We start from the raw sequence: 24,795 nt of genomic DNA, 5'->3' as shown, positions 1-24,795 counted from the left end.
ACACAGGATAATCAAAACACGATACAGCTCGCGGCAACGTCTGCCCCAATGACGTCGTGTCACCAATAATCCTTGAAGCGTTAGAATACGTTGCTATATTCGCCAACTGGAAATGTTCTAATTTGACTGTATAGGATTAGAGGTCAAAGATATCCAATCTTCTCCATGATCACGGTCCTTATCAACCTTCCCCGTGGCGATCGCCGCATGCGGAACCGGAATCGCTCCAAACGGGCAATAGTTCCGGTTGATAAGGCATCTATGTATGCAACAGAACTCACCCAAGAACACCGGGGACACGCCCCGAATCACGTGCGATCGGCCATCGGTCTTTCAACCTTTGACCAGTTTGGCAGTTGCAAATGGCATGTACGAGGTAAAATCAACGACAATCGAGCAAAGTCGGATGAGGAGTCATGAGTCAATTGAAATTTTTGGTTGTTTTCTCTTCCGTTTTGCCAACCAACCTATGCTAGATTTCGCGGCAAATGACCGTTCCCAAACTCCTTGAATATTTCCCTCCCATGAACGCCTCCAAGAGTTTCCCTCCAATAGGGAATACTCGTACAGAAATGATACATCAGCCATGGACTCAATCTCGAGTCGGTGCCAAGGGAAGCGCTTCCCAATGCAAGAATGACCAGCCTGTCTAAATGAAGTGGTATCTCTTGCGCCGTGCTATAATCTCAGAAAAAAATAAAAACCTTTGCGCCATGATGGAAATCAAATGCCGATGGCCTATGCCGGCGTTCCGCACGCGGCGGCCTCGGAGGGATCGCAATCGAACCGGTAAAGTCGCACTTCTCCATCCTCTCCACCACTTGCCATTCTGCAGTCGCTAAGTCCGACACAGGTTACAGGACCTTCGTGTCCGGTAAAGGTACGCTCACACTTTCCGGTACGAGGATCCCACACCTTGACTGTCGCATCGTTGGCGCCAGTCACGTATCGCAGCGAGTCTCCAACTAATCCCCAGATTCCTTCGACGTGGCCGAAGAACGTTCTCAAGCAGCGACCGGAAGCCGTGTCCCAAAGTCTCAAGGTCGCATCCAATGAGGCCGTGAGCATGTATCGTGGAGGAAGTGCGCGACCGCTGTCGTCGACAAACTCTTGACCATATGCCGATCTTTCCTCATCGGGTGGTGGCGTAAGAGTGGCATCCGAAGAATTCAGGGCAGGCGAGCTGCTGCGGTTACTTGCCACAGACGCATTGTCGGCTTCACGGACGCCCTCTTCCTCGAATTCATAGTCATCGGGAAGTGCCATCACCTGTTGAACTTGTCCAATATGGCCATCGTAGACCTTGAGGCAACGCTGAGTGTCAAGACACCATAGGCGGACCGTACAATCATCTGAAGCCGACAAAAGAGTGCGGCTTGCGACATCAATCTTTACCTGGTTGACCCAGTCGGTGTGGCCACGGAGGCAGACAATCTGCTGAGTCTTGAAGTTGAAGACCTTGATGGTCTTGTCCATAGAGCCAGACGCCAGTAAGTCGCCATCCATGTGAACGGTGATGACACCTCCGTTGTGTCGAAGAGTGTTAATGCATACACCTGTTCGTCGGTTCCAGATCTTCACGGTCCCGTCCAAGCTACCACTCACTAGGACTCGGTCGTCGAACTGGAGCGCTCTGATGCCCATGGTATGACCCCTCAAGGTGTTGATGACTTCGCCGGTATCCATCTGCCACAACTTGATAGTGGAGTCGTATGATCCAGTCGCGAGGATGTTATCATCGAACTGCAGACAAGTGATGCCATTGGTGTGTTGGCCTCGGAAGGTCTTGATAGAGCATCGGCCAAACCTCCAGTTGACGCCGATCCTAAAACGATCCCTGTACACATCCTTCCAGGGTCGACATTGGCGCTCCACCGAATTTCGAATAGGTTCACTACACTGTCGCTTGGAGCCGGAGACCTCGGTGCTATCAAAAGTGGAGTTCCCGCGCTTCCTGGTAGTCAAAGTCATGCGATTCGCGTCAGTAGTGGTATCTGTGTTTGGAAGTTCAACGACTTCTGTTTGCCGAATGCGCGCAACGGCGAGCTGATGTTGCTTCTTCCAGTCCTTCAATCTCTTCGTCTCCAGCCTTGGTAGTGCCCAGCCGCATGCAGTGCACTTGCGTTCAATGTGTTGCATGCAGAGGTGCTGCCAGACCAGATCGTCGTCGGCCAGACCCCGCCAACGGTGGCTGACCTGGGAGGCCTTGCATAATGAGACACAGTCGAGGAAACGAAGAACTTTGAGAGAAATCTCGGTCGGGAGGGCGGACAGGAAGTCGATCTTGAGTGATTCCGATAGTTCGCGCGACACCATGGACAGCTGGGGAAAGCAACACTGCGTAATAACACCCTGCAGCATGAGCTCTCGGTGTTTTGCCGGAGCAGCAGAGAAGAGGGACCAGACATGGGTGATGGCCTGTTGATCGGCCTGTGGTAATCTCTCGAGTTGACTTTGGATGGCGCCCATCTTTGATTCATCGGCGGCGCGACGACATTTCGAGTCAGGTCGGTGGCGGTAGCAGAATTTGCTGTTGGGATCGGCCGAGCTGGCTGAGTAGTCGACGTTGGCCGGGAAGTTGGGCTTGCCAATGGGTGCGTAGAGCCCAGGAATGTGTTCCCTCAGGAAAGGTGTGACAGCCTGACCGACAAGCTGCTGTGACATGTTGGGCAGACGTGAGCAGTCGTCCTCATCAGGCCGCCTTCTATCGCAGTTGTCCCTCGTGGGCGGGCTGCTGTCGTCTGTATCGTGGAGGGGAAAGGAGGCAGTTGAGCTTGGCGAGGGAAGGTTGTGGTGAGTGAGCGTGAGTGAAGAGTTGCGACGGTGATTCTTCAGGGCAGCAAGAGGCGCACTGGGCCTTGATGCAGCACTGTCGTCTTGGTTTAGGGGCTGGTGGCCCGGAGAGTTGGTGAGATATGCCATGTCGTAGCAGAGGTAAGAAATGGCGAAATGATAGACTCAAGCCACAGCCTGGTTTGCAGCAGCAGCGGACAGGATAGGACACTAGGCGTGTTGTACAGGCGCTGCGGTCATGGCACTGGCCAGGGAGCGCTGCGTGGAAGGAGTTGAGGTCAGACAAGCTGCTATGGCGTGCTCGATAGATTGGCTGATTGATATGTGAGTTTAGACAGGAGGATCGTGGTCCGCGGTACTTGTGATATGCAGGCAAGGGTATGGGCAACCTAAGTACCGCAGGACAAGAACGCCAACAAAGCGAAAAGCGGCCCCAAGGTTTGGAAGGATCGGCAAAGTCGAATCAGTGAAGGATAGACTCAACCAGAGATGCTTTTGACCGCCGAAACGCTCAACTGTAAGACGCAATATCGCAGGGCCGGTTGCGCAATGTGCTCAAAAGAACTCGGTAGATGCGCCAAAAGGTTTGAGAACTTGCAGGGTGTCTGTCTTGTCTGTCGAATTTGGTACAGGACCAGGACCAGGACCTCTTTTCTTTGTCGTCTTTAGGCGGTTGGTACCTAGTGATGGGACAGTTTGGTTGGTGTCTGTCTCAATTTGGAGGTCAAATGTCGCAAGAGATATGAGTCGACCCTGCAGGCTGACCGACACTTGAGGAGAAGCAAGAAAAAACCGCCAAGCGAGTGGTCCAGCAGGGTTGATTGCCTTGGTGATGCGCTGGCTGGTTGGTACTGTACGTGCTTGTTCTGCAAGTCGTAAGAACAGAACCTTGAAGGTTAGGTAAGGTAGGTGAAATAGGTGCAGATTTGTTGGCTAATAAAGGCGGGCGGAAATTGATGGCTTTCGGGCGGCCTAGTTTGGTGTGATAACCTTGGAAATGACGGCAGACTGGAGCAGAGGAGATCCAGAGAAGGAGGATGGAACAATAACCGTCTTCAACAAGAGATGTAGCAACCTTAATAATGATATGTAATAATGGTGCAAGTTTTTTCTCTTTCTCGGCTTGAATCACGGCTGACTGAACAGAAGAATGTAACTCGAGCAGCAGGAGAGGAATGATATTTCTATCAGCTTCTCCTTTGGGAGTGGATTGAAGGAATGTTGAATTGTCTCTCTCGTCTTTTCGCTTTTCTCTGTTGCACCATTGAACGCTGAGCAAAACTCGTCGTCTGATGGCGAAAGCGGCATCCCATCAGTCATGCCATGGGCCCTCTGCGGCGGGAGACCCCCTGCCAACGCGAGAGACGGCGCCGATTGCGTTATCCCTCAGCTGGAGCTCGTCACAGCCAATGGAAACCCCTGGCCTCGGCCATGGCCATTGGCGGCGGTTGTCGGTCAGCCTTTGCGCCTACCGGTCTGCCGGTACAGAATCAGACCTGAAGGGTAACAAAAGGCCAGAAGGGGGTGCTGTTGCCCTTGTCGACTATCCTGTACCCCAGATTGACCATTTTCAGTGAGCCCTACCCTCGCTACGCCGCTACGGTCCCTACCGTGCCATTTGTACCATAGTACGTATGGGGCTTGAAGAGGAACACCACTGTTGTTTAATTGGTGCTTTCACCGCTTCTGCACACCCACCAGCCCACCAGACGTTAAAGGCTTTAAGCTGTTCTACAGTAAGGTACTGCAGTGTAGAATAAATGCACTACTTGTGGTATACTTTAGGCTTGACAGCACACACGGCGCCCACTTTGCATTCTCATAGTCTATATTCTGCCCGTGTCCAGAAGTGGTCCCGACTCATGATTCCACTTTAATATTTTAATCATGATTTTTGCATCATCTTGATTTTTGATTGAGTATTCCTCTAGCTGTACGTCTGCCATTTCTTTGCATTTTCGTACCTGGATTTGGTCAAGGATAACCAAAAAAGACGACAGCAGACTGCAAGATGGCGCGGCCCCACCGATAGCCGTCAGCTCAAGCGGGTATCGCGCGGCTAAACATTCTCAGCCGCACCGGCAGACCGAGCGACTGCAATTTTCTCTGCTAAACCCATGGCGATTGCGTGATTGCGCCTACGATTTCGTCTTGCAGCAGGGGCCCCCAATGGCCCCAGCGCCGAGCCAGCAGCCCAGGCCCTGACTTGCCTGACGAGCCCGCGCCTCCACTCAGCGCTCCCGGATCTGATGAGATTTACCAAATTTCACTCGTGATTGACCATCCTTTTGTTCCAACTTCCTATTGAGTAACGTATGACAAAACACTCGGAGCACGTTTGCTTGTCCTCAATTTGGGACTCGGCCGGCTGGTTTTTGAGCCTCATGGCCAACATCTCGGTCTCCGACTGCCGCTGCCGTCATGAAGCGAAATGTAGATGGCAAAAGTAGCAGTGTACTCTGTGTTCTGTACTCCTGGCTGGTATTGGCCGTAGTATGTGTTCACTTGAGAAAAATACCACTCACAAAAGGCTATCATCAGCGTGTCAAGTTGGCTTCTAATTCGCACCAAGAGCCAAGTCATCATTCTAGAGAAGTGTTTGCCTTGCTTCCAACACGTCCACATCCACATCAGCTTCAACGTTCGTTCTATGGAGAATATGTCGGTAGTTGGAAACTTCTATGGGGTATAAGGGCAGTAGAGGAGGCCTATCCAATCTCGATTCTGGAGAAAGCCACCATCACTCACTAGTGTCAAGCACACCATCCAATCATGCCGGCCGGCCGGCCCTTATATAGCAAGTTATTATTGTGGTCTTGGACCCTGGGGTCGAGACTCATGGCGCGATGGCGTGATTGTAATGCCTCTTTGGAATCTGAAGTCTTGTCACCGAGTGTAGCCCCAAACGTACGTGCTTGACACTTGTCCACTGCCAACTCAGCGGAATAGACCCGAGTTCACTATTAGACATCTCCTTCTTCCATCTTCCCCATGATCACGACATATCTTGCAGACGTGGGTGGCGTTCTCCCAAATATAATATCCGGGACTATCGGAGCACGAACGGAGCACAACTGTGGATATGCTGCGGGCTCCGCAAAGCCGGCATGACTCTCCTGCAACACCAGGCTGGAGCATATCGTGACATTTCCGTGGTCGGAGAGACTGTACCTTCGGGCACCAAATGTGGAAGCCTGAGCAGGTTCTGGGTTACAAGAAAACAAGATATCCTCTGGTACTTTGAGAAGTAGGATGGATTAAACTATCCCTTGATTCCTGTCCTGGATCGACAGTACTTTCGCAGTCGATCGTTTCGTTTCATTGCTCATACATAGTTTGGCATGATTCCTCAACTATCACGCAATCAGGAACGATTGGTCACGACTCTCTGCTCGGCATCGTTTCTCCTGCGTCGCCACGCGGCACTTTTCGGTACCAGAGACTCTACAGCCTAGAATTGGGGCACCAGCCAGCAAACTCCTTAACGATGGATATCCCTTCCCTCCAGTGTCCAATACACGTGTACGACTGGGTCGTCTTTGTACTTCTTACGATATTCAATGCCAAGTATACGGCACGGTCTGCTCGGAAGTACAATCGCGATGCTCTTTACTAATATTGCAAGACGACAGGCCATCGGAGATGTGTAATCGACTGTAGGGATGTATTCTATCCACCTCTACCTTAACTCCGACTTAATAATGTGCTGTGGCAATTTTCTTTTTTCGGCGAAGAGCCTCGAAATTATTCAACATCAATAGAATAGGCTAGTTGTGTAATGATCCATGCGAAGTGTTGAAAAACACGTGTCATGCCTTGTTCTTGATGCCTGCAGCCAGATGAGGCTTCTGGTATGTGTATTCTAGAACACTTTGGCTCGGGCAGACACAGTTTTGCGAGATTACGTGACTAAATGCAAGCAATGTCGTGACTCTTTGCTCCAGATTTTTGGTCATTTTGAAATCAAGCCCAATTTTTCACGGCGCTGACTAAAAGAGGTCATTCATGCCAGTTTGTGTTGATGTTTTGAGAATCATGTTGTCTTCCTCAGTTCCGATAGATGTTAAGCGCTGATTCCAGTGATAAGGAGTGGACCTGCTGGTCTGGGTGGTTCCACATGATATGTCTATCTTTTGAACCATGAACATCTTGCCGGCAAAAGTCCTTATTCGCTGGGTCGAGTCTAGCTTGAATTCCATCGTCAGCGAATTACCCATCAGAAAGGTGTGTATATGTGGGAGAGAACCAATTCGAGTAAGGACAAACAGCTTTGTTTTGGGGCTACGCAATCATAACATCAAAACATACTAAAAGAGATTTATATATATATGTATACCATCATGAATCTGCTAGCCGTCACCGATCCAAGTAATGGTCTCTAAGCGGTTCGAAATGAATTCATCGCCATGGCCAATATGCGCCCGGGGCATGGTTTTGATGGCGATGTTAAGGATGGACGTTCTGGCTTGAACATGGCCGCATTGCTCATTTTTCCCCGGTTATCCTTCGTCAAAAAGTCTGGATATTTGATCCCGTTCTCTAGGAATAGTCAAACCGAGGTACGCGCTTGACTCGCACCAGCGTAGGCATAAATCTGCTCGATCGTCGAAGAAATAAAGGTTCCAGGCACGAGGGAAGCAGCAAGCACAAGTTAACTCCATTGCCACCCTCCTTAACGCCAGCTTACTCTTCCTCTTCTGGATCGAACGGCGGCCCTGATGGACCGTCCCAGTCGTAATCCTCGCCGGGTTCAGCACGTGTCCACTCGCCATGTTCCTGGAGAGCTCCTCCCATGGTCATTTCCAACCCTTCCACGTTCCAAGTCTCTTGGGCAGTCATACGCGTATGTCTGATCACGCGGCCCATCTCGTCAAACCAGACTGCTAGAACCTTGGCTGACTTGGGATCTTGAGCAGCAGCGCGCATTGTCTCCTCATCTACTACGAGGACCATACCGACCTTGGCTTTGTAGTGATAGTCCGAATACAGCTCCGGCCAGTAGGTACCGTCCTCCTCCGGGTCGCCGCCCTGATCTTCTACCTCCTGGATGTCCTGTCGCTCTGCCTCGATGCACTTCTCGAGCGCCTTTTGTTTCCTGGCCTCATAGTCGTTTGACGAGCGCCTATAAGGATCCAGGATCTGCGGAAGTCGGGTAAAGATGCGCCGCCAGCCATCACCGCCGCCATAGTTGTAGCGACTGGGGTCTTGGAAGATGTACAACTCCGTCTCGTCCGGTCTCGCTTGCATGAATGCCGCAAAAGCTGCATCGGTGCCGACATCGTAGCAAGTGCGCAACCAGATCATGTCAACAATTTGCCGTTCTTCCGGCGTTCGAAGCCGGCTGACTAGGTCCTGGTCTGCCGGAGAAAGGTCTGTGGGTCTGGTCAGGCCCTGATCTTTTGCGCGCTGTGTGTAGACCTAGCAGACATCGTCTACAATCAGCATATTTTCCAAAGTCATGCTTTTCTGGTATCACCCACATGGCGCTGAGAAAAGGGTAGCTGGATGAAAGATGAGAATATCCGATCCAGTTGGTCATCGTCGGTCAATGCCGATGCCTCCTCCCAATTCTCCTGTGAGCAGAATCATCAACATTCAGGTGGAGCTCCCGATAGTAGCAGCTGAATAAATCATACCATGAGGAAGAGGTCGGCGCCCCAGACTTGCATATTGGCGCTCATGCTTGTGATAGAGTAAGTGAGTATGAAGAGAAACAAGATACTACTATTAAAATCATCACCACTTCCCCACGTTGTGATCTAGATTTACAATAAATCACAGGCTTGCCAACAGGTGGTATGATTTTACCTGCATTAGCGTTGCGATCCCATGCCAGCTTCAGCTTCTTAGACCCAGAGCATAGGCGGGCACTTAACCACCAAGTATAACATGACTATTCTAAATAGTGGCATTGCGTCGTTCAAAAGTCTTCCGACTTTACAATATTTAGTTGGGGACATAGTTGGGCGCTTGGATCTGATGAAGACTGTCACCATTGTGGCTAATTCGATAATGTCATTTAGATGGAGATATCTCGAAAAGTAAAAGGTAAGAAGCCGCCGTATCAATCGTTAATGACCCACTTCACCTGATTGAATACAAGACACTATGTTGAATAGGCTAGTACTCTTCTCAAAGATTTTGCGCCAGGCATCCTAATGAATCGTGACCATGATGTTCCCGCCCCCAATACATTTTCCGGGCAAGAACCCCGCTCCAACGCGTTCATAAATCGGAATACAGCTTAGGCTTGACCTCGTTGTTGCGCTTACAACTAACAGATAATGCGTCCTGTCCCTTACTTTCAGTTCTGGAAACCGGCCATGGCTGACGCCAAGAACCACACATTTGGTGTGCAACGATGCGGCATCACCGGGAATATCGAAAATGATCTCCCCCTTTCCCTGCCCGGCGATGCTTGCACCATAATCGCGAGCTTCGCTAACCAGGGAATTGTCGTTGCTTGAGTCCTTTGTCTGAAGATCATCGGCGCTGCCCTCCAGATCTGAAGACCATGGCGATCTCAACTTGTTCCATACCACGCGCCCGAAAGGTGGTCCGATATAGTCAATTCCACCGCCAAGAGCCATCCGCGACCACGAAGGAACGATCTGGCCCGGCGGGAATTCAATTCTTGACATCGTAGGTACGTTCCTATGACGGCGCCAAAGCAGGCTCCTTCTCAGAAGCCCAGCTCGATTGCCACTCCTACGTCCCTCATAAAAAACGCCGTATCCACCGTCAGCAGGCAGACCTTGTTGGATTCGGTTGTGCAAGCTGCCGATAGCCAAGGGTCTATCTGTAGGATTTGAAAGACCTAGTAGAGAATAACTACTGTACAGACCCTGATAGCGAAGTATTTTCTCCCCTTGGTTGGCTTCCCGAATGATTTAGGAGAAGTCTGGATCTCCCAGGACTTCTGCAAGGTTGCTAGCAGAGATTGTCATTAGTTTTCAGTCGATTTGTGAAACGTTGGATACAAACCTTGTCAAGCTTGTCAACCTTGTCATTGTTTCGTAACGAACACCATCTCCGCACTCGAAATACGTTTGATGATGTGTGAAGTATATCGTCCGTCGCGCCAACGCGTGTTCTTGCAGAACCCAACCTCTTTGGTTCAAGGAACCTTCCAGAACATTACCATGAAAGTCGCCAATCGGTTCGGTGATGTATAATGGCGCTGTTTGTCCTGTTTTCTGCAGCGACAATGTTGCTTTTGGGGTTCGAGCTTGCAAGAATCCGGCATCATGCCCAGGATCACGACTTGACGCCAGAACGCAGTACGCACCACTAAAGACTTGCTCCATGTTCTTCGCCTCGACGTGAAAGTCGCTACGACTTCCTTCTTGCACAATGCATATCAAGTCAATCCATAGGTACGGACATCCTAGCGCTCTAGTCACCTTGACAGCATCGTGAAACGTTGCTGGAAGTGACGCACAGCTTATACCATTGATATGGCTCTCAAAATTTTCTGTCATGGTCCTAAACCTTTTGCCAGTTCCCCATTGATGGGATAGAGCAATCCAATCGCCCTTGTCATTAGGACTGGTTTCATGTAGACGGGCTCTCTCATCTCCCGTCTTTCCCACCTCTATCACTCGGGTCGGCAAGGGATGCAGCGCAGTCGAGCTCCCGGATGATTTCGGCTTCGGGCACACACATCCATGGTTTTTGTCGCAGTGGGTGAGCCATTGTCTGAGGATCTCAAAGTATGCATCGCTATTTGGGGCACTCAGACTTGGATAGCCAATCTGGATACTCTGGTCGATCTCGTTTTTCAAAGCTGTATAGTCAGGCCGCGATAACACCTACGTAGAACTCGGGAGCTCAGATGCTGTATGCCTGATTCTTGACACTTACCAGGACTTCCATAGATTGATAGCATCTGCTCTTGTCCATTGATCTGAATAAATGATTCGTATCTCTCGACTCTGATCACCTTGGTGATAGGTTCAGACTCCCATGCCTTATGGAGCATGATGCACAGATCACAATTTTTCGTCGCGGCATTTTTCTGGAGTATGTCCCAGTTGTATGACTCGACGTGCGTGCGCTTGAATATGTGGTCGCGTAAACTTTGGCACTCCGTGCACAACTTCGGAGTCACAGAGACTTGGGGGAATGGGGACGAGCTGGATTCTATCGTAGAAACCACAGCTTTTGCAAACTCATTGTCGACTATGTAGCTTTAGTGGTCATCGATCTGGGTCGATTCAAGTTAGAGAGCAAGAATGCTTTCCGAGGCAGTAGGCAACGATCAGAAAATACGTACTCCCTGTGCATCAGTACTTGCATCCTTCCCCTTGAGCGAGAACATTAGTACTATGAACTTCATGTCCTAGGGTGAGATTGTGGCGTGATGTACGTACAACCTTGAAAGCATGTATTAGAAGCTTTCATATCACTGGTATTGTGAAGCGATTCCAGGCTTTGGATGGATAACAAAGTAGAAATTCACTCGTTCGATGAGGATGCTTTGAGCAGGAACACTTCGGATTCTCTGGAGGACACCACAAACATCAGGGCCTGCGGGCTGATCAGGCTGGCGCAAGCACCAGTATGCATCCGTTTCATCATCACCTGAATTGATCAGCATGAAGTTCATCACTGTATCAGCACTGGCACGCTCCAAATTAGACGATACTACCGGGTGCAAGGCTGACTTGAAGTAGTCGTTATCGAGTTTCTGTGTGGGTTCTACAATCGTAGGAATACCGGGATGCGATGGAGACACAGCCACTTCAGAGGGTAGTTCAGAGCCTGAAGGCATGGGTCTGTGGCTGTCGGCTCTTCCCAGCGGGCTCCCAGCTTCAGGTAGGCCCGTTAATGTCCCCAGTCGCTCTGATAACTTTACCACGAGGAGTCGTGTTCTCACTAGATCAAGCAAATTGCCGAGGGCAGTTGTTCTGGGACGACATATTGTATCCTTGGCCATTTGATCCATCCAACTTTCAACAATACCATGCACTGTAGCCATTCTTCCCCCGCCAGGGGCGGGCTTGATCAGATAGAATCGGGTATGTTCCGTGCTACCTAGATCACTGTTGAATCGATTGAGCTGGTCAGGGCCATAGATGAGCCAGATGAGAAACTCCAGTATGATGCAGCCAAATGACCACATGTCATACAGACGGGACCTCCTCTTCTTTCCGTGTTGATGTGAGACGGGGAGGTTCGTGTCACTGGTAGCAATCTCTTCAGGTGGTTCATATCTTCTTGTTCCCCATTATTCGGTGGTGGTCCTGTTGCTGCGCATCGCGGTCTCGACGAAGTTTTGCTTCGCAAGGCCCCAACCGCCTGTCTTAAGCGTCCCAATCGCGTTGTGATTCTGAGTCTGGTCTTTGAACCAGAGAATGTGTTCAGGTTTCAAATAGGCCCTCCAACCAAAATTGTCGAGAATAAATATCAAGATGGGCTTGACTGAGAGAAAAAGAGATACCGTTGCACACCATCTTCGAGCCGTACTGTATTATTCTAGACTTATTGGCTTTTTTCCTGTGTTCCGAGTGTTCATCTAGCTACAAACTTTCTTCGAGGACACAGGCGAATATGAGCCTTCTACTGAACTGAGCGGCTCACGATTCAGACTGAGATCCATGATCAGCCCAGTCCTAGTCGTATATTTCTCCGGCAAGTCCCCATGGGGCAAAAGTTCAGAATCCCCATTGGCTCTCAACGCCTCCTCCAACGTGCACCTCCCCGCATCTTCAAAGCCAAGAGATTTGTAGAGGTGAAGCGTCGCCGTGTTCTCTGGCTTGACCATGATGCGCACCCGCACTTTAGACTGTGCTCGTTCGAGCGACACAAGATATGCAAAGGCTGCTCGACACAATCGCTTGCCAAGGCTTTTACCCCGATAGTCTGGCAGCGTATACAAGCTCAACATTTGCCACTTCTCTTCAATATCGGAGGGGAGCACATCCGGCTGTCCTGCTGCTGGCGGTAAACGGTAATCCTCCACGGATAGCGGACCTCGCAACGTGACTTGTACCACCCAGTCTCCCGATTGAGTGGCACAGATGAAGGTCTCTCTGCCTTTTGCCTGTAGTCGAGACGCCCAGAAGCCGTCTGAGAATTGAGACTCTATTTCGTGTGTTGAAGAAAAGGCACTAGGTGATTGTTGCAGGCCCTGCAAGCGAAGAGTCTTATATCGATGAGCCAGAGACATGATGTCTGGATCATTTTGGATTATTCTGAAGAATGTGTAATCCATCGTGCGATGACTTGTTGGGGTAAAGAGACTATTGGGAACGCCTCTTTGGTTGTTGTCCACGATATCTTTATTAATGAGTATTGTACCACTTTGTATTTGACTTGGTTTTCCTTCTCATGACTAGGAAGGGATGGAATATATACAGCTGGTTTTCTCAGTTCAATAGTGGATGTGGAACCTCTCTGCCATTGTGGTTTGCTAATAATGTTTAGTGAACACCGCTAATGAGTGACCAAATCACCGAGGTTGGTCATAGTGTTCAAGAAGACCTTGCTGCTCATATACTACTGAGCAAATGCATTATTTCTCATTTATTATCGTATCCCATTGGGTTCATGTACATTTGAAATGATGTATTGCTTTTAAGATTAGTGTATCTTGTAATTAGTTCCGAGGGCGCAATGTTTTTGAAAGGGCGTGAAACCTTTTGCGCTAAACAATGCGAGATAAGAGATCCCCGCCTCGGGTGAGCCGACTATTAAGTTTTGTCCTATTATACTTTGTATAGGGCGGGGTATTCGGAAACTGAGCCGAACTCGGCCTCGAATTCTTCAAGAATTGAGTGAGTGCAGGACTTCTTTCAGAATGTCAGAACCTCTCGTACCTTGAGGCTATTGCGTGCCCATGACATTCGCAAGTATGGATCATCAAGAAGTGATCACATCGTTAAGAAATGAGCAACTGCACCATCGCATCGGTAACGGGCTGAGCCCGGACGCATTCGAACCAATTCGATCAGACCATTTACCTCCATCTTCAACACTTGAATGCCTCGAAATCGCACCCGAAACCTTGCAAAAAGATGACGAAAGCTTGAATAAAGAATCTTTTTGCGCTGTTTTTGGTTCTTTCCTGCTCTTATTCTCAACCTATGGCAAGTAATTAGCATGAAAAGATGAGGACTTGTGTAAAAATTTGAGCTCTAACCGAAAACCCCAAGGTTTTATGCAAACATTGGGCACAGTCCAGGCGTACCTTGAAATTCATCAGTTATCGACTTATACCTCTCGAGATATTGGTTGGATTGCTGGAGTCTTTACGTCTCTGGCTCTTTTTCTTGGCATTCAGATTGGCCCCGTCTTCGATACTTTTGGCGACGGTTTCCTGGCGCCCCTAGGATGTGCCCTCTACATCCCGGTATTCTTCTTGCTCGCACAATGCGAAGCGTACTGGCATTTCATGCTGACCCTCGGTGTACTTGGTGGTGTTGGCGCTGGGATCATCTCCGTGGTCGGTGTGGGAGTCATTGGCAATCGCTTCATACGTCGACGAGGAATCGCAATGGGCTGCGCACTGAGCGGGTCAAGCATCGGAGGCGTCGTCATGCCATTAATGCTACGCTCGCTGCTACCCAAGGTCGGCTGGGCATGGTCCATGAGGGCCGTCGCATTCATGGTTGCATCAGCATTAATCGGAGGCGTCATGTGTTTGCGTGCGCTACCCCCGAGACGACGATCTAGCACCAGATACTCGGGTGCTGCTCTCAACTTTACAGTGTTTACTAGTGGGTCATTCGTATTTGTGACTATTGGCCTCTCGGCCCTCGAGTTTGCGGTATTCGGCATGTTTTCGCTGCTGCCTACCTATGCCATCAAAGCGAACTTTTCTTCCGATACCGGTTTCGTGCTGCTTGCCATTGCAAATGGGACATCTTGCATAGGGCGCTTGATTCCTGGTCTCGCGGGCGACAAATTTGGACCTTTCAATATGCTTCTCTGCATGGTTCTGTTCACAGCAATTTTCACCGCCATCATCTTGGTGCCATTCGGGTCATCTTCATTGGCCGCCATCTATGCATTCTCAGCAATTTGGGGATTCGGTAGCGGATCATTCATATCATTGACGCCAGTGTGTATGGGCAAAATCTGCCATGCCGACGATTATGGGCGATACTTTGGTAGATTTTCCAATTTTAACCCAATTGATGGACAAAACTGACTCTAGTAGGAACAATGTATTTCGTCGTGAGCTTTGCCTTGCTTGTTGCAACACCACTCAGCAGCCAAATGCTCGAGACTGTGGGAACTCGTGGGCTGGCATGCCTGTATATAGGCTTGATACTGTGTGGTGGCATATCCTTTCTATCAGCCAGACAGTCACTATATGGCCTTTCAAAAGTAAGGATCATATGTTGAAGTTGGGATTATGCATAAATACAGCCGAGGGGCCGATCAAATCAATAATAAAAATGGCGGGGGTCCTTGGTCAAGAAGGTATTTGCTCTAAAATCCAAAACGACGGGATTTGGTACCTATATACATTTCATTTACGAAAAGCAGGAAACTGGTGACACGTGACATAATGATGTTGCATAAGCACGGCGAGTCCCAGCATCGACTTGACGTGTTCAGCTGCGCTTCCCCGCTCAGCCTTGGACTCGCATCGTCTCTGCACAAAGTTGACGATCCCTCTGTAATTATCTCCTACACCTCAGGTAAAGAGTCATCCATTCTGGTCTATCAGCGCATAGCTGGAATAAAGCAACTGTCCAAAAGCTGCCATCTTCTCCTTTCTTGTTTCTCATCCCTGAGTCGCGTCATTAGTTTAGGAGATAGGGAAACAGCTAGTAGGGATGTCTACCCAAAGAATACATTCGGAAATGAGTGCAGATGCGTCGAATGTAAAACCACAACTCAACCCCTTAACATCATCGACGCCGGGCGGCAGTAGATCATTCAGAGCTTCTGAGGCCTTGAATGTTTCACTTCCAACATCGATACTCGATCACATAACTAATGCTGAAGACATTTTCGAAACAAGCATCTTTTCTTCCGGCTCACAAGTGAAGGTTTTCCAACCAACTTCAGAGCGGGACAATCGATCATCGGGAAGGTTGGGTCAGGAGCCGCCAGAAATGGCCGCGACCGCCCTGATGCTCACTGTTGACGAGCTTCTAGCCAGATGGAATTTTGCGCCGTACCAGGAAAATGGCAGCGGAATAACGAGACAATTTCCCGTGTAAGTTCCCATGAAGAGGCGCCTGACTGTCATTCAACTTTACGACATCGTTCTAAAACCAGTATACAATTGTGCCTAGTCTTCTTGGAGGGACCACCGATCAAGAGGACAATGACAAGGAAACATTTGAAATCTCATCGGACTGTTGCGACAAGATGTTCTCCGGGTTTAGCATGCACGTTCCCTTCTTACCAAGTTTATGGACGACTAAAACAGCCTTGGGTTGTCGACAGTGGGGGCATGGACTTGGTAATGGGCTCCAAGGTCGAGTTATCGGTAAGTCAATCCTATGCATGTGATATCTGCATCAATGTTAACTTGCATTTTCAAGACATCTGGTATACTGTACCTGTCTCTATCACAGTCAAGGGTGAGGGCAATTTCTCCCTTGCCTCTTCCGCTATTTACAGCCGCTATGTAATCGGAACACCTCAAACATCGCTTGTCATGGTGTTTCTCAGGTATAATTGGCAACGTGGCAGCTTACACGGACGACCTACACGTGATTACGAAGCCCTCATGAAAAAGTTCAAAGTGCCTCCACGAATGAGTGCAGCTGGCGACCGAGCCGAGAATGGGTGTCAGTGGCACCTTGGGCCGCAAGTGGCCTATGTTGGAATGGCTCTAGGCTTGTGGCGTGAAGGACTCGGCTTCCTCAACGCATTTGCCCACGACCAGGAGAAGAAAATCCATTCTGAGCTATCCGACGACAGGCACGAGACTGCCATCAACATCCGCTCCATCCATCTTCGACTCAAATTTCTCCACGAAGAGATCGAGAGCTTGCAGTCGATATGCCAAACCCTGGACTTTCTCTATAACTTCTGGTGGACCGAAGCAACAAACCAAGGAGAAGTACAAAGCATAAGCGGTGTGAGCACGATAGAGGATCTAGCCACCCTTCGACAAGAGTTCGGTATACAGATGAGAAGCAGAGATGAATTGGTCAAACGGCTGAGCAATGTTCAGACCTTGGTATGCCAATTTTCTGGAGTTCGCTTCAATTTTTGAGAGAAGGACGATTTCCAACTAATCATGTTATTTCATGCAGTATTTCAACCTGACAACTTCCAAAATAGCAAGAGCCTCCAAATCTGACAGCACAGCAATGAAGACTATTGCCATAGTCACAGCAATTTTCTTCCCAGCGACATTTGTAGCGGTAGGTAGGCCTCTAAGCAACATGCTGTGTTGTGTGCCTGTATTCAGTCATGATCAAGTAAATCCTAATCGGTGGTAGACATTCATGAGCATGAGCTTTTTCAATTACGGCGACTCCCTAATATCGCTTTCTCCGTCGATATGGCTCTATTTTGTCATTACGATACCGCTCACCGCTATGATGCTTGGAGGTCTAGTATATTGGTTGAAAGCGAAAAGCCTCACTGTTGAGAAGAAGAATGAGGAGAGTCAGGAAGGAGGAATCTAGAAAACAGTTGTCACGAACACTGCTGGGTGTCGAGATGTCATGACTTTCGGTGAATCAATGATTGGTTTCTGTGATATACGATAGAATATGATGTTTAACAAATGCTAGACAACTGATACAGAACAAATATGTGACCCAGCCAACCTGTAGTACATGCAGCCTGCTCGCCTAGCATGACTTGTCGAATATCATAGCTGCCATTCTTTCTAGGATGAGCTTGAATGCACCGGGGCCCTTCAGCCTCTACTGTTGAGAGGTGAAGTGATCATGCTATTTAAATCGTCAATTTCAACCCCAGGAGTCACAGAAACTACTGAGCTTTTACTTACCAGCTTTGTGTAGATTACCATTTATGGGTGCTGCCAGACCTGAATTCCTAGGCCGGTATTGAATGAATCAGGCTTGCCGACAGTGCAAGAACTGTGTTCCGAGATGTAGTAGCAGACGGTGCCATAATTGCAAATCGTCAAGACGCTACCAGACACGTTCTCAAGCTCAATGGTGGAGCCAGACAAGGTCAAGGTTCCCCAGCCAGGAGCGTCGGCCACCAGGTCGCTGCCGTCCTGGACGAACGAGGCGCTGGCGACTTGGCCACAGCCGGCGCAGCCAGACTCTGCCACGCAAGTGGTGGCAAGGGCGGCGGGCAAGAGTGACAAGATGGATAGGGCGATCTTCATTGCCATGTTTGCGAGTGTTTAAGAAGAATGATGAAGAGTTGTTTTGAGGGATGGAAACTTGAGAGATGCAAGTCAGCCTAAAGCCGGAGGAAGACGGCTTTTATAAACCTATTTGTCTGTGAGAACAGATTCTGACGTCGTATGATTCCATATCTTCCGCCCGACGCCATTCAGCCGAGGCGTTATCAAGCATCTTGGGGTTGCAATTGCCTGAGAGAATTGAGGATTCTTCCCCAGAAATGCTCCAACATTTAGAGTTGGCAGAATTGACTACCTTCCGTAACAATAATCAACGCGCTACGACGTTAGCAGCACCTTTGCAGGGATGATGACCTCAATTGGGCCATCAGCATGGCAGATCAGCATCGTAAAATCCATTTTCGACATGCGCAAATTCCAGTCTTTTTGCTAATGATGTCCGCGAATTCTCAGAAGTCTGCCATCAAGTAGCGAAAATATCAAACTTTCCCCCATACTACTATGGACTGATGACCGTACGTTTAAGCATATCGACAAAATTCGCTTACAGCCGTCCCGGCAGATGCAAGTTATCCCTCGGCCGGCAACTCTATTGCGATCCCGCATGAATCCCTGTAAATTTGGTAGCGGTCTTGGCAATACAACCCGAGCGTTGGATCGAGCTGCAATCTCGTATTCCTCGGGCCCCAATGTGTTGCAATGCAGCGTTTTGTAATTGTCAACTATGCGCTTACATTGATGGACGTTGTATTTGTCATGGGAGCTCATGAGCTCACCAACTTACGATGCGCTGTTTGGATCCATATTTCCAACTGTGGATTGGCCATGTTGAGAATCTGCCTGGCTAGAGCAACTATTTTCTACATCTCATGTAGCGCACTTATTTCGCTACATGACTCGACACACTTTGTAATATCGCTTTACATGCTACATTCCTCATTCGGCTGTATTCAGTATCCTCCGCACATTCAGCAAGGAATTCAACGGTCTCGTAAACGTGCTAGTGAGCATATGACCAGGCAGCCTCGGAAAGGAAATGATGGCCGGATGGCCATGACAACATGGAAAGTGGCTTAGACAGCCGGTACTATGTATGGCAAACAACTGACGTTTAGTCATTCCTCAGGTCGTAAAATAATGTCGCTTTCCGTACAAAGATGGGATTCGCCACTTAACTACAGGTCTACTATGGGTGGCTGTAAAGGGAATCCATGGCTCATCGTCTGTCAGATGGATTATCCGTATTCATAGCCATTGAGTCTTTTCAGTGATATCCAAGACCAGATATATAGATTGAATTGGGAGTGGACAGCACTTGACTAGTTTTATATCGCATTTGGCGTCACTTACTATAACTTCCCTTGGTCTCGCAAGGTCATCAACTAAGTGCTTACGTGAGGGAGCAAAACATCTAGGAGCGCCAAATAATGCGAGTCAACGGATTTTCCCGACTAGTCAGTCATCTTCGTCATTCGAAGTTCCAATCCAGGCAGGACCATTCATCCAAATTTCTGCTATGGGCCGTCGGGGACCAAGACGGGGTGTGTTCAGATACAAAAACAACCTAAACTACGACCGAACGATTCCCGATTCGACAAGGGTGATGGAGAGCTCATCCTTTATTGACAACAGAGTTGAGTTGATGAGTAGCTAATAATTGGCTTTTATAAGCCAAAAGAATCCCGAAAGAATACCACGTCAACAATAGTCAACTTGAACATGCCGTAGGATTTTGTCTACAGCTCGATGCTTGCTTGTGGGGTCCAGACAGCCTACAACTACATCTTTTCAGGATACATATCGACTGATTTGGGAGCAGCTATCTTGAGTAAAACCAAGAATAGAACCAAAACTAGGGGAATTGAAGGCTTGAGATATATCTGGAATAAATACAATCACAAGGATTCAATTAGCAATCCCAGGACTGAGGAGCTCACCAGGACAAGGTGCAGATCCAAAGGAAATAGACCCCAATCGCCGTCAATCGCATGCGGGGAACCAAGAATGGGCTGAAATAGACGCTACAGGCAGGGGGTGCGGCCGCTAGCTTGCCGGTTTACTGGGTAGCCGAAGTTGACTCAAGAAGCGGCTCTAGGACTTGGCAGGCATAAGGATCTGACCTCAATACCTACTACCTAGTAAGTATTAAGGTAGGTATATACTTCAATTATAACACCCACCTCATTTCTGGTTATAGAACATGGTCAAATACATACTATTTTATAGGCGAACCATGCATGGGAATCCAGCTGATCTTCCTCGCCATCTGTCGACGCCCAAATCTCAAGTGCTGACATATCGTGAATCTCCATGTATTGGTCGTTCTTTGCCAGGCACATTAGCGTTATCTTCTCGCGACCAACGCTTGTTGATGAGCACTAAAAAAGATCAAGTTGTTGGCACCAGTCAAGCCGGGTATCCTCTCGAGCCTCTCGGTTTAAACGATTGATCACCAGGGATCTGAGACTGGTTTACACCATTGAAACTTTAAGGCTAGAGTGCTTGCCAGCCAGCCCTCATTGTTTGTTTATGGATTGGGACATTGCAGATCAGAACTGGAGGCGGCACTTTGACCTGGCGCTGTGAGATACTTTCAGCATTCTTCCTCCTACTTCTAAGCAAAGGCCCTCCTGTGCATTCAGACTCGGGTGGAGATGGCTTCAGCCCAGATGCAACATCTTCGTTGCACAGATGGTTATTACTGTAGCGATGAACGCGCAACGACCGTGTCATTACACTAGATATCGATTCACTATATGCTACGATTCCCCGACACTTTCGGCAAGATGGTGTTATACTCCACTCATTTCATGGTCTCTGGTATAAGCCGCAATGCTGCCACGCCGATTGCCATGCAAGAAGAAGAGTGGTACATTTGAGTTAGTAGCGACATACCAAGTACCCGGCTAGTATATCGTCCTATATACAGAGTAGACGGCCGCCGGATCCATACCCTTGCATCATGGCTTGACACTAACTAACACCATCGTCTAGGCTCTACGCATAATTCATATACATAATTCATAGGCATTACTCAGGGGCGGCAGTACGTATTTGTATTTAATGGCAGACGTGCGTGCTTCATTCAAGCAACTGATCTAGTTCTTCATCGATTATCATTCATTACAGTCCTTCTCGCAAAACCATTGCCCACCATGACGGTCGACCACACTGGGAGAGAGACGGCTGTTCCTATCATGGCAAATGACAAAAGGAAGCCTCTGCTGGTCATGTCAGCTGGTCCCATAATGGGCCATTCTGCCCCGGCACTGCACATCGGTCGTGAGATGATCAAGCGCGGCTTTGAAGTCATCTTCATGACGGCACCAGAGTTGAGACCCAGTGTGGAAAAGATTGGAGCCGAGTATTGGGAGACCACGCCATTTTTTCCACCCGGTAGTCTCGAGGGTCGAGATGCACACCTGCCGGGCCTTCCAAAGCTCCTATATGATATGAGGAGCTTGTTCATGGCGTCAATCGGTCCACGCAGCGACAATATGCGCTCTCTACTGGAAATGGTGCGCGAGCGCGAGCCCGACCGCGACGTTGTGATTGTCGCCGAGACCGTGTGCAGTAAGCAACTTCCGTTGTAATTTCTCCCCTTCTCTGGGTTGTCTTCTGAGAAATCATTACCCAAATTGGTGCTGCAAGAGAGAAGACTCAGACAAACTGCTCAAAAGAGATCCTTCAAACTCATTTAACTCCCCGAATAGGCAATTGCTAACACGTGTTGTTGTAGTGGCTCTCGTCCCATTCACTCTTGGGGCACCCCTTCCCAAGGGCTACAGCCAATTTCCAAAAATTATCGACATAAATGTTGTTCCCCTCATATCAAGCAGTGAGGACGTTGCGCCTTTTGGGCCCGGTCTCGTCCCCGATTCGACAGAGTCTGGCCGGGCTAGGAACAGGCTGATGAACGACATGTTCTATCATCAAGGCCCATTCAAGCCCCTGCAAGACGAATATCTTCAGATTCTAAAGGACCTCGGCTGTACCAAGATGCCAGATTGCTTCATGTTTGACTCGTGGGTCAGCTCGTTTGACACCACTTTTCAAATGTGCAGCCCGAGTCTGGAGTATCCACGCTCCGACCTCCACCCCAGCATCCGTTTTGCTGGTGCACTGCCCAAGAGAGGCATTGACCCAAACTTTGAATACCCATGCTGGTGGAACGAGATTGTAGAAAACAGCACGCTGGCCGCCGACGACCCCAAACGGAAGAAGGTTATCCCCGTGGCCCAGGGCACCATTGCCACGGACTACAACGAGGTGATCATCCCGACAATTAAGGCGTTTGCCGGCCGAGACGACATTATAGTCATTGCAATCCTGGGCGTAAAGGATGCGGTGCTGCCTGCTGACCTCAACGTGCCTGCCAACGTGAGGACGGTGGACTTTTTGCCCTACGACGCCGCCCTCGAGCACGCCGATGTCTTTGTCAGTAACGGAGGCTACGGCGGCATGATGCACGGCGTCATCAACGGCGTGCCCATGGTGGTCGCCGGTATGAGCGAGGACAAGGTCGAGGTCACGGCCCGAGCCGAGTGGGCCGGGTTCGCCGTCAACCTCCGGACGCAGATGCCGACCTCCGAGGCCATCTCGGCCGCAGTGGACAAGGTCTTGGCCGACCCCAAGTACAAGCTCAGGGCTACAAGGCTGATGCAGGAGAATCAAGACTTGGACAGTTTGTGGATCATAGAAAGGGAGATTATGAAATATGCCAGGAAAGATTAATCGATATTAAGACATGAAATACTACATCAGCATCACTAGCGTAGCACCACTGAAGTGATGATTAATGGGAACTTTGAAGAGCGCATGGTGTAGAGTTGTGATTCCGTAGACATGAAGAAATCCTCGAACTACTTATCGCTGTGCAGACTGCAAGCTCCCATGACTCCTAGATTTGCAATCCATTTCATGTCGGCGTGGGAGCAACGGAGGAGGTCAAGTATGATCCATATTTCAATTCAAAAAGCGACTTGGGCTTGAGAAACAGTAAGCTACATTCAAACGAGTTCACATGTATTCATGCATTGGTCAAGACGGTATACGATAAAGAATGTATGAAGGCTCTAATTAGATACAACGAACCTTCTATTTAGTCTAAGAAGACACATGCGACCCAATCAAGCCAGTTGAAAATGTAAATATATATGTGATCATCAAGCATCTAAGCACCCTAAAATTCATCAAACCATGCCCGACTTCCCAGAGTCCTGGACTTTAATCCCCGATTACAGACCAACGATTGTGATTTACTTGCGAGCGGCAGCCTCCTCAGCACGCTTCTTGAGGCGGTAGGCAATGGCGCGCTTGCGGGCGGCGGCGGTTTGGGTAAAGGCAGCTGAGCCACCAAAGGGTCCGGCCGGGGTGTTGTTTCGCACACGGACAACGCAGACATTCTGAGCATCGCCAACGGTAGCATCACAAGTCATACCCTGAGGCATGGCAACCTTGACGGCAAAGTCGGTGTTGGTGGCAGTCGAGAGACCAGCGACCAGGCCGGGCACGTTTTGCATCACCTCGGCCTCCTGGAAGGCGGCCATGTCGGTACCGCCCGAAGTGCCGTCAATCATGGCCTCGAGGGGACCCGCGCCGTCTTGGTTGATCTGGCGGTACTGGAGCTCGACGGTACCGTCGTCCGAGGCGGTAGGAAGACCGCTGGTGGCACCCTGGCCGGCAGTGGCCTTGACCATGGTCTCAGCGGGGGAAGTGGACTTTGTGCCCTTGGCGTTGGCGCCGCCGCCACCACCACCGAGGAGGCCAGCGAGCAGTTGACGGCTGCGGAACTTGGCGCTCACAACCTTGTTGTTCTTCTGGCTGCCGACATTGGCCGGAATGTCGTCCTCCACACCAACACCGGTGCCGTTGTTGGTGGGGGCGGAGCCAGCGCCCATGAAGTTGTTGATCATGGTGGCAGCATCGACGGGACCATTGCCCTGGGTCTTGCCCAGAGGGCTGCCACCGGCGGAGATATCCCGGTCACGGATGATGGAAGTGTCGGCCTGCGAACCGCAGCCGTTGCTGGAGCAGTCACGGGGAGTGCCGTCGGCCACAGACAGACCAGGCATCTCTACACCGTTGGCGCCAACAACCTTGGTAACGACACCGTGGGCGGAGACGGAGGCAACGAGGCCGGCAGCAGCGAAGATGATTGAGTAACGCATTTTGAAGAGTTAGAGAGAGAGAGTTGAATAAAGAGGGTATCGATATAAATTAGAGAATAGAATAGAGTAAAGAGAGTAGTTGTAAAAGGCCACCAGGGCTATTCTCAGATGTGAGCAAAGATTAAGAAGAGAAGGAAGAGATGAAAAGAAGTCGTAGTGACTGTTTGAATGCTGAAGCTGTTGATGATGAGAGAAGAATAAAGGTATTGGAACGGACAAAGTGGTTGTTCTTATACACCAGTTGACTACAGCTACCATGGCAGGTTCTGCCTTTGAAAAATTCCATGACTGCATCGTCTGAACATCGTGACTGTAGTTTGTTCCAGCTGCTGTTGTTGTCTTCGCAGCCTCATGTCTCGTTTGTTCTCGCTGGTGTTTGGATCAGACTCAGGGTACCTCGAGACGATTTGCAAAACTGCCAAGAGCAAGTCGCACAGGCGAATCGCATCAAAGAATGCGGGCCTCAGCCACGGTTGTGTTGCCTTCAAGCCTTGCGGCAGATCTGTTTAATTCATCTTGGCGATGAGCTTGGCAGTATGGCAAAGATGCATCCCGCCCCTAGTTACCATGAGG

General features: G+C 49.5%; 10 protein-coding genes across 10 annotated transcripts; 3 read left to right on the top strand and 7 right to left on the bottom strand.

The window, feature by feature from the left end:
- Positions 1 to 738: 738 nt before the first annotated feature.
- PFICI_03352 (uncharacterized protein) lies at positions 739 to 2,922 on the bottom strand (the record flags this gene model as incomplete). The annotated part of the gene is made up of 1 exon (XM_007831933.1): positions 739 to 2,922. One exon carries the CDS (start codon positions 2,920 to 2,922, stop codon positions 739 to 741), a length of 2,184 nt encoding a protein of 727 aa, XP_007830124.1.
- Positions 2,923 to 7,476: 4,554 nt separating this feature from the next.
- Positions 7,477 to 8,474, bottom strand: PFICI_03351 (uncharacterized protein; the record flags this gene model as incomplete). The annotated part of the gene is made up of 3 exons (XM_007831932.1): positions 7,477 to 8,211; positions 8,274 to 8,366; positions 8,430 to 8,474. The coding sequence occupies 3 exons, from the start codon at positions 8,472 to 8,474 to the stop codon at positions 7,477 to 7,479; spliced, it is 873 nt and encodes a 290-aa protein (XP_007830123.1).
- A 544-nt stretch (positions 8,475 to 9,018) lies between these two features.
- PFICI_03350 (uncharacterized protein) lies at positions 9,019 to 10,774 on the bottom strand (the record flags this gene model as incomplete). Its single annotated transcript, XM_007831931.1, has 4 exons — positions 9,019 to 9,042; positions 9,096 to 9,426; positions 9,778 to 10,579; positions 10,657 to 10,774. The coding sequence occupies 4 exons, from the start codon at positions 10,772 to 10,774 to the stop codon at positions 9,019 to 9,021; spliced, it is 1,275 nt and encodes a 424-aa protein (XP_007830122.1).
- Positions 10,775 to 11,197: 423 nt separating this feature from the next.
- PFICI_03349 (uncharacterized protein) lies at positions 11,198 to 11,917 on the bottom strand (the record flags this gene model as incomplete). Its single annotated transcript, XM_007831930.1, has 1 exon — positions 11,198 to 11,917. One exon carries the CDS (start codon positions 11,915 to 11,917, stop codon positions 11,198 to 11,200), a length of 720 nt encoding a protein of 239 aa, XP_007830121.1.
- Positions 11,918 to 12,310: 393 nt separating this feature from the next.
- Positions 12,311 to 13,009, bottom strand: PFICI_03348 (uncharacterized protein; the record flags this gene model as incomplete). The annotated part of the gene is made up of 1 exon (XM_007831929.1): positions 12,311 to 13,009. The coding sequence occupies one exon, from the start codon at positions 13,007 to 13,009 to the stop codon at positions 12,311 to 12,313; it is 699 nt and encodes a 232-aa protein (XP_007830120.1).
- Positions 13,010 to 13,954: 945 nt separating this feature from the next.
- On the top strand, positions 13,955 to 14,947 carry PFICI_03347 (uncharacterized protein; the record flags this gene model as incomplete). Its single annotated transcript, XM_007831928.1, has 1 exon — positions 13,955 to 14,947. One exon carries the CDS (start codon positions 13,955 to 13,957, stop codon positions 14,945 to 14,947), a length of 993 nt encoding a protein of 330 aa, XP_007830119.1.
- A 661-nt stretch (positions 14,948 to 15,608) lies between these two features.
- Positions 15,609 to 16,978, top strand: PFICI_03346 (uncharacterized protein; the record flags this gene model as incomplete). The annotated part of the gene is made up of 3 exons (XM_007831927.1): positions 15,609 to 15,967; positions 16,047 to 16,243; positions 16,299 to 16,978. The coding sequence occupies 3 exons, from the start codon at positions 15,609 to 15,611 to the stop codon at positions 16,976 to 16,978; spliced, it is 1,236 nt and encodes a 411-aa protein (XP_007830118.1).
- Positions 16,979 to 17,746: 768 nt separating this feature from the next.
- Positions 17,747 to 18,079, bottom strand: PFICI_03345 (uncharacterized protein; the record flags this gene model as incomplete). The annotated part of the gene is made up of 1 exon (XM_007831926.1): positions 17,747 to 18,079. One exon carries the CDS (start codon positions 18,077 to 18,079, stop codon positions 17,747 to 17,749), a length of 333 nt encoding a protein of 110 aa, XP_007830117.1.
- Positions 18,080 to 21,207: 3,128 nt separating this feature from the next.
- Positions 21,208 to 22,786, top strand: PFICI_03344 (uncharacterized protein; the record flags this gene model as incomplete). Its single annotated transcript, XM_007831925.1, has 2 exons — positions 21,208 to 21,625; positions 21,792 to 22,786. The coding sequence occupies 2 exons, from the start codon at positions 21,208 to 21,210 to the stop codon at positions 22,784 to 22,786; spliced, it is 1,413 nt and encodes a 470-aa protein (XP_007830116.1).
- A 524-nt stretch (positions 22,787 to 23,310) lies between these two features.
- PFICI_03343 (uncharacterized protein) lies at positions 23,311 to 24,222 on the bottom strand (the record flags this gene model as incomplete). The annotated part of the gene is made up of 1 exon (XM_007831924.1): positions 23,311 to 24,222. One exon carries the CDS (start codon positions 24,220 to 24,222, stop codon positions 23,311 to 23,313), a length of 912 nt encoding a protein of 303 aa, XP_007830115.1.
- Positions 24,223 to 24,795: the final 573 nt, after the last annotated feature.

This window comes from Pestalotiopsis fici (genome assembly GCF_000516985.1).
Source record: "Pestalotiopsis fici W106-1 unplaced genomic scaffold PFICI_Scf_2, whole genome shotgun sequence".
In the NCBI taxonomy this organism is placed as follows: Eukaryota; Fungi; Ascomycota; class Sordariomycetes; order Amphisphaeriales; family Sporocadaceae; genus Pestalotiopsis; species Pestalotiopsis fici.
The sequence above is the reverse complement of the archived record's forward strand: the minus strand, read 5'-3'. Positions and strand labels throughout refer to the sequence as shown.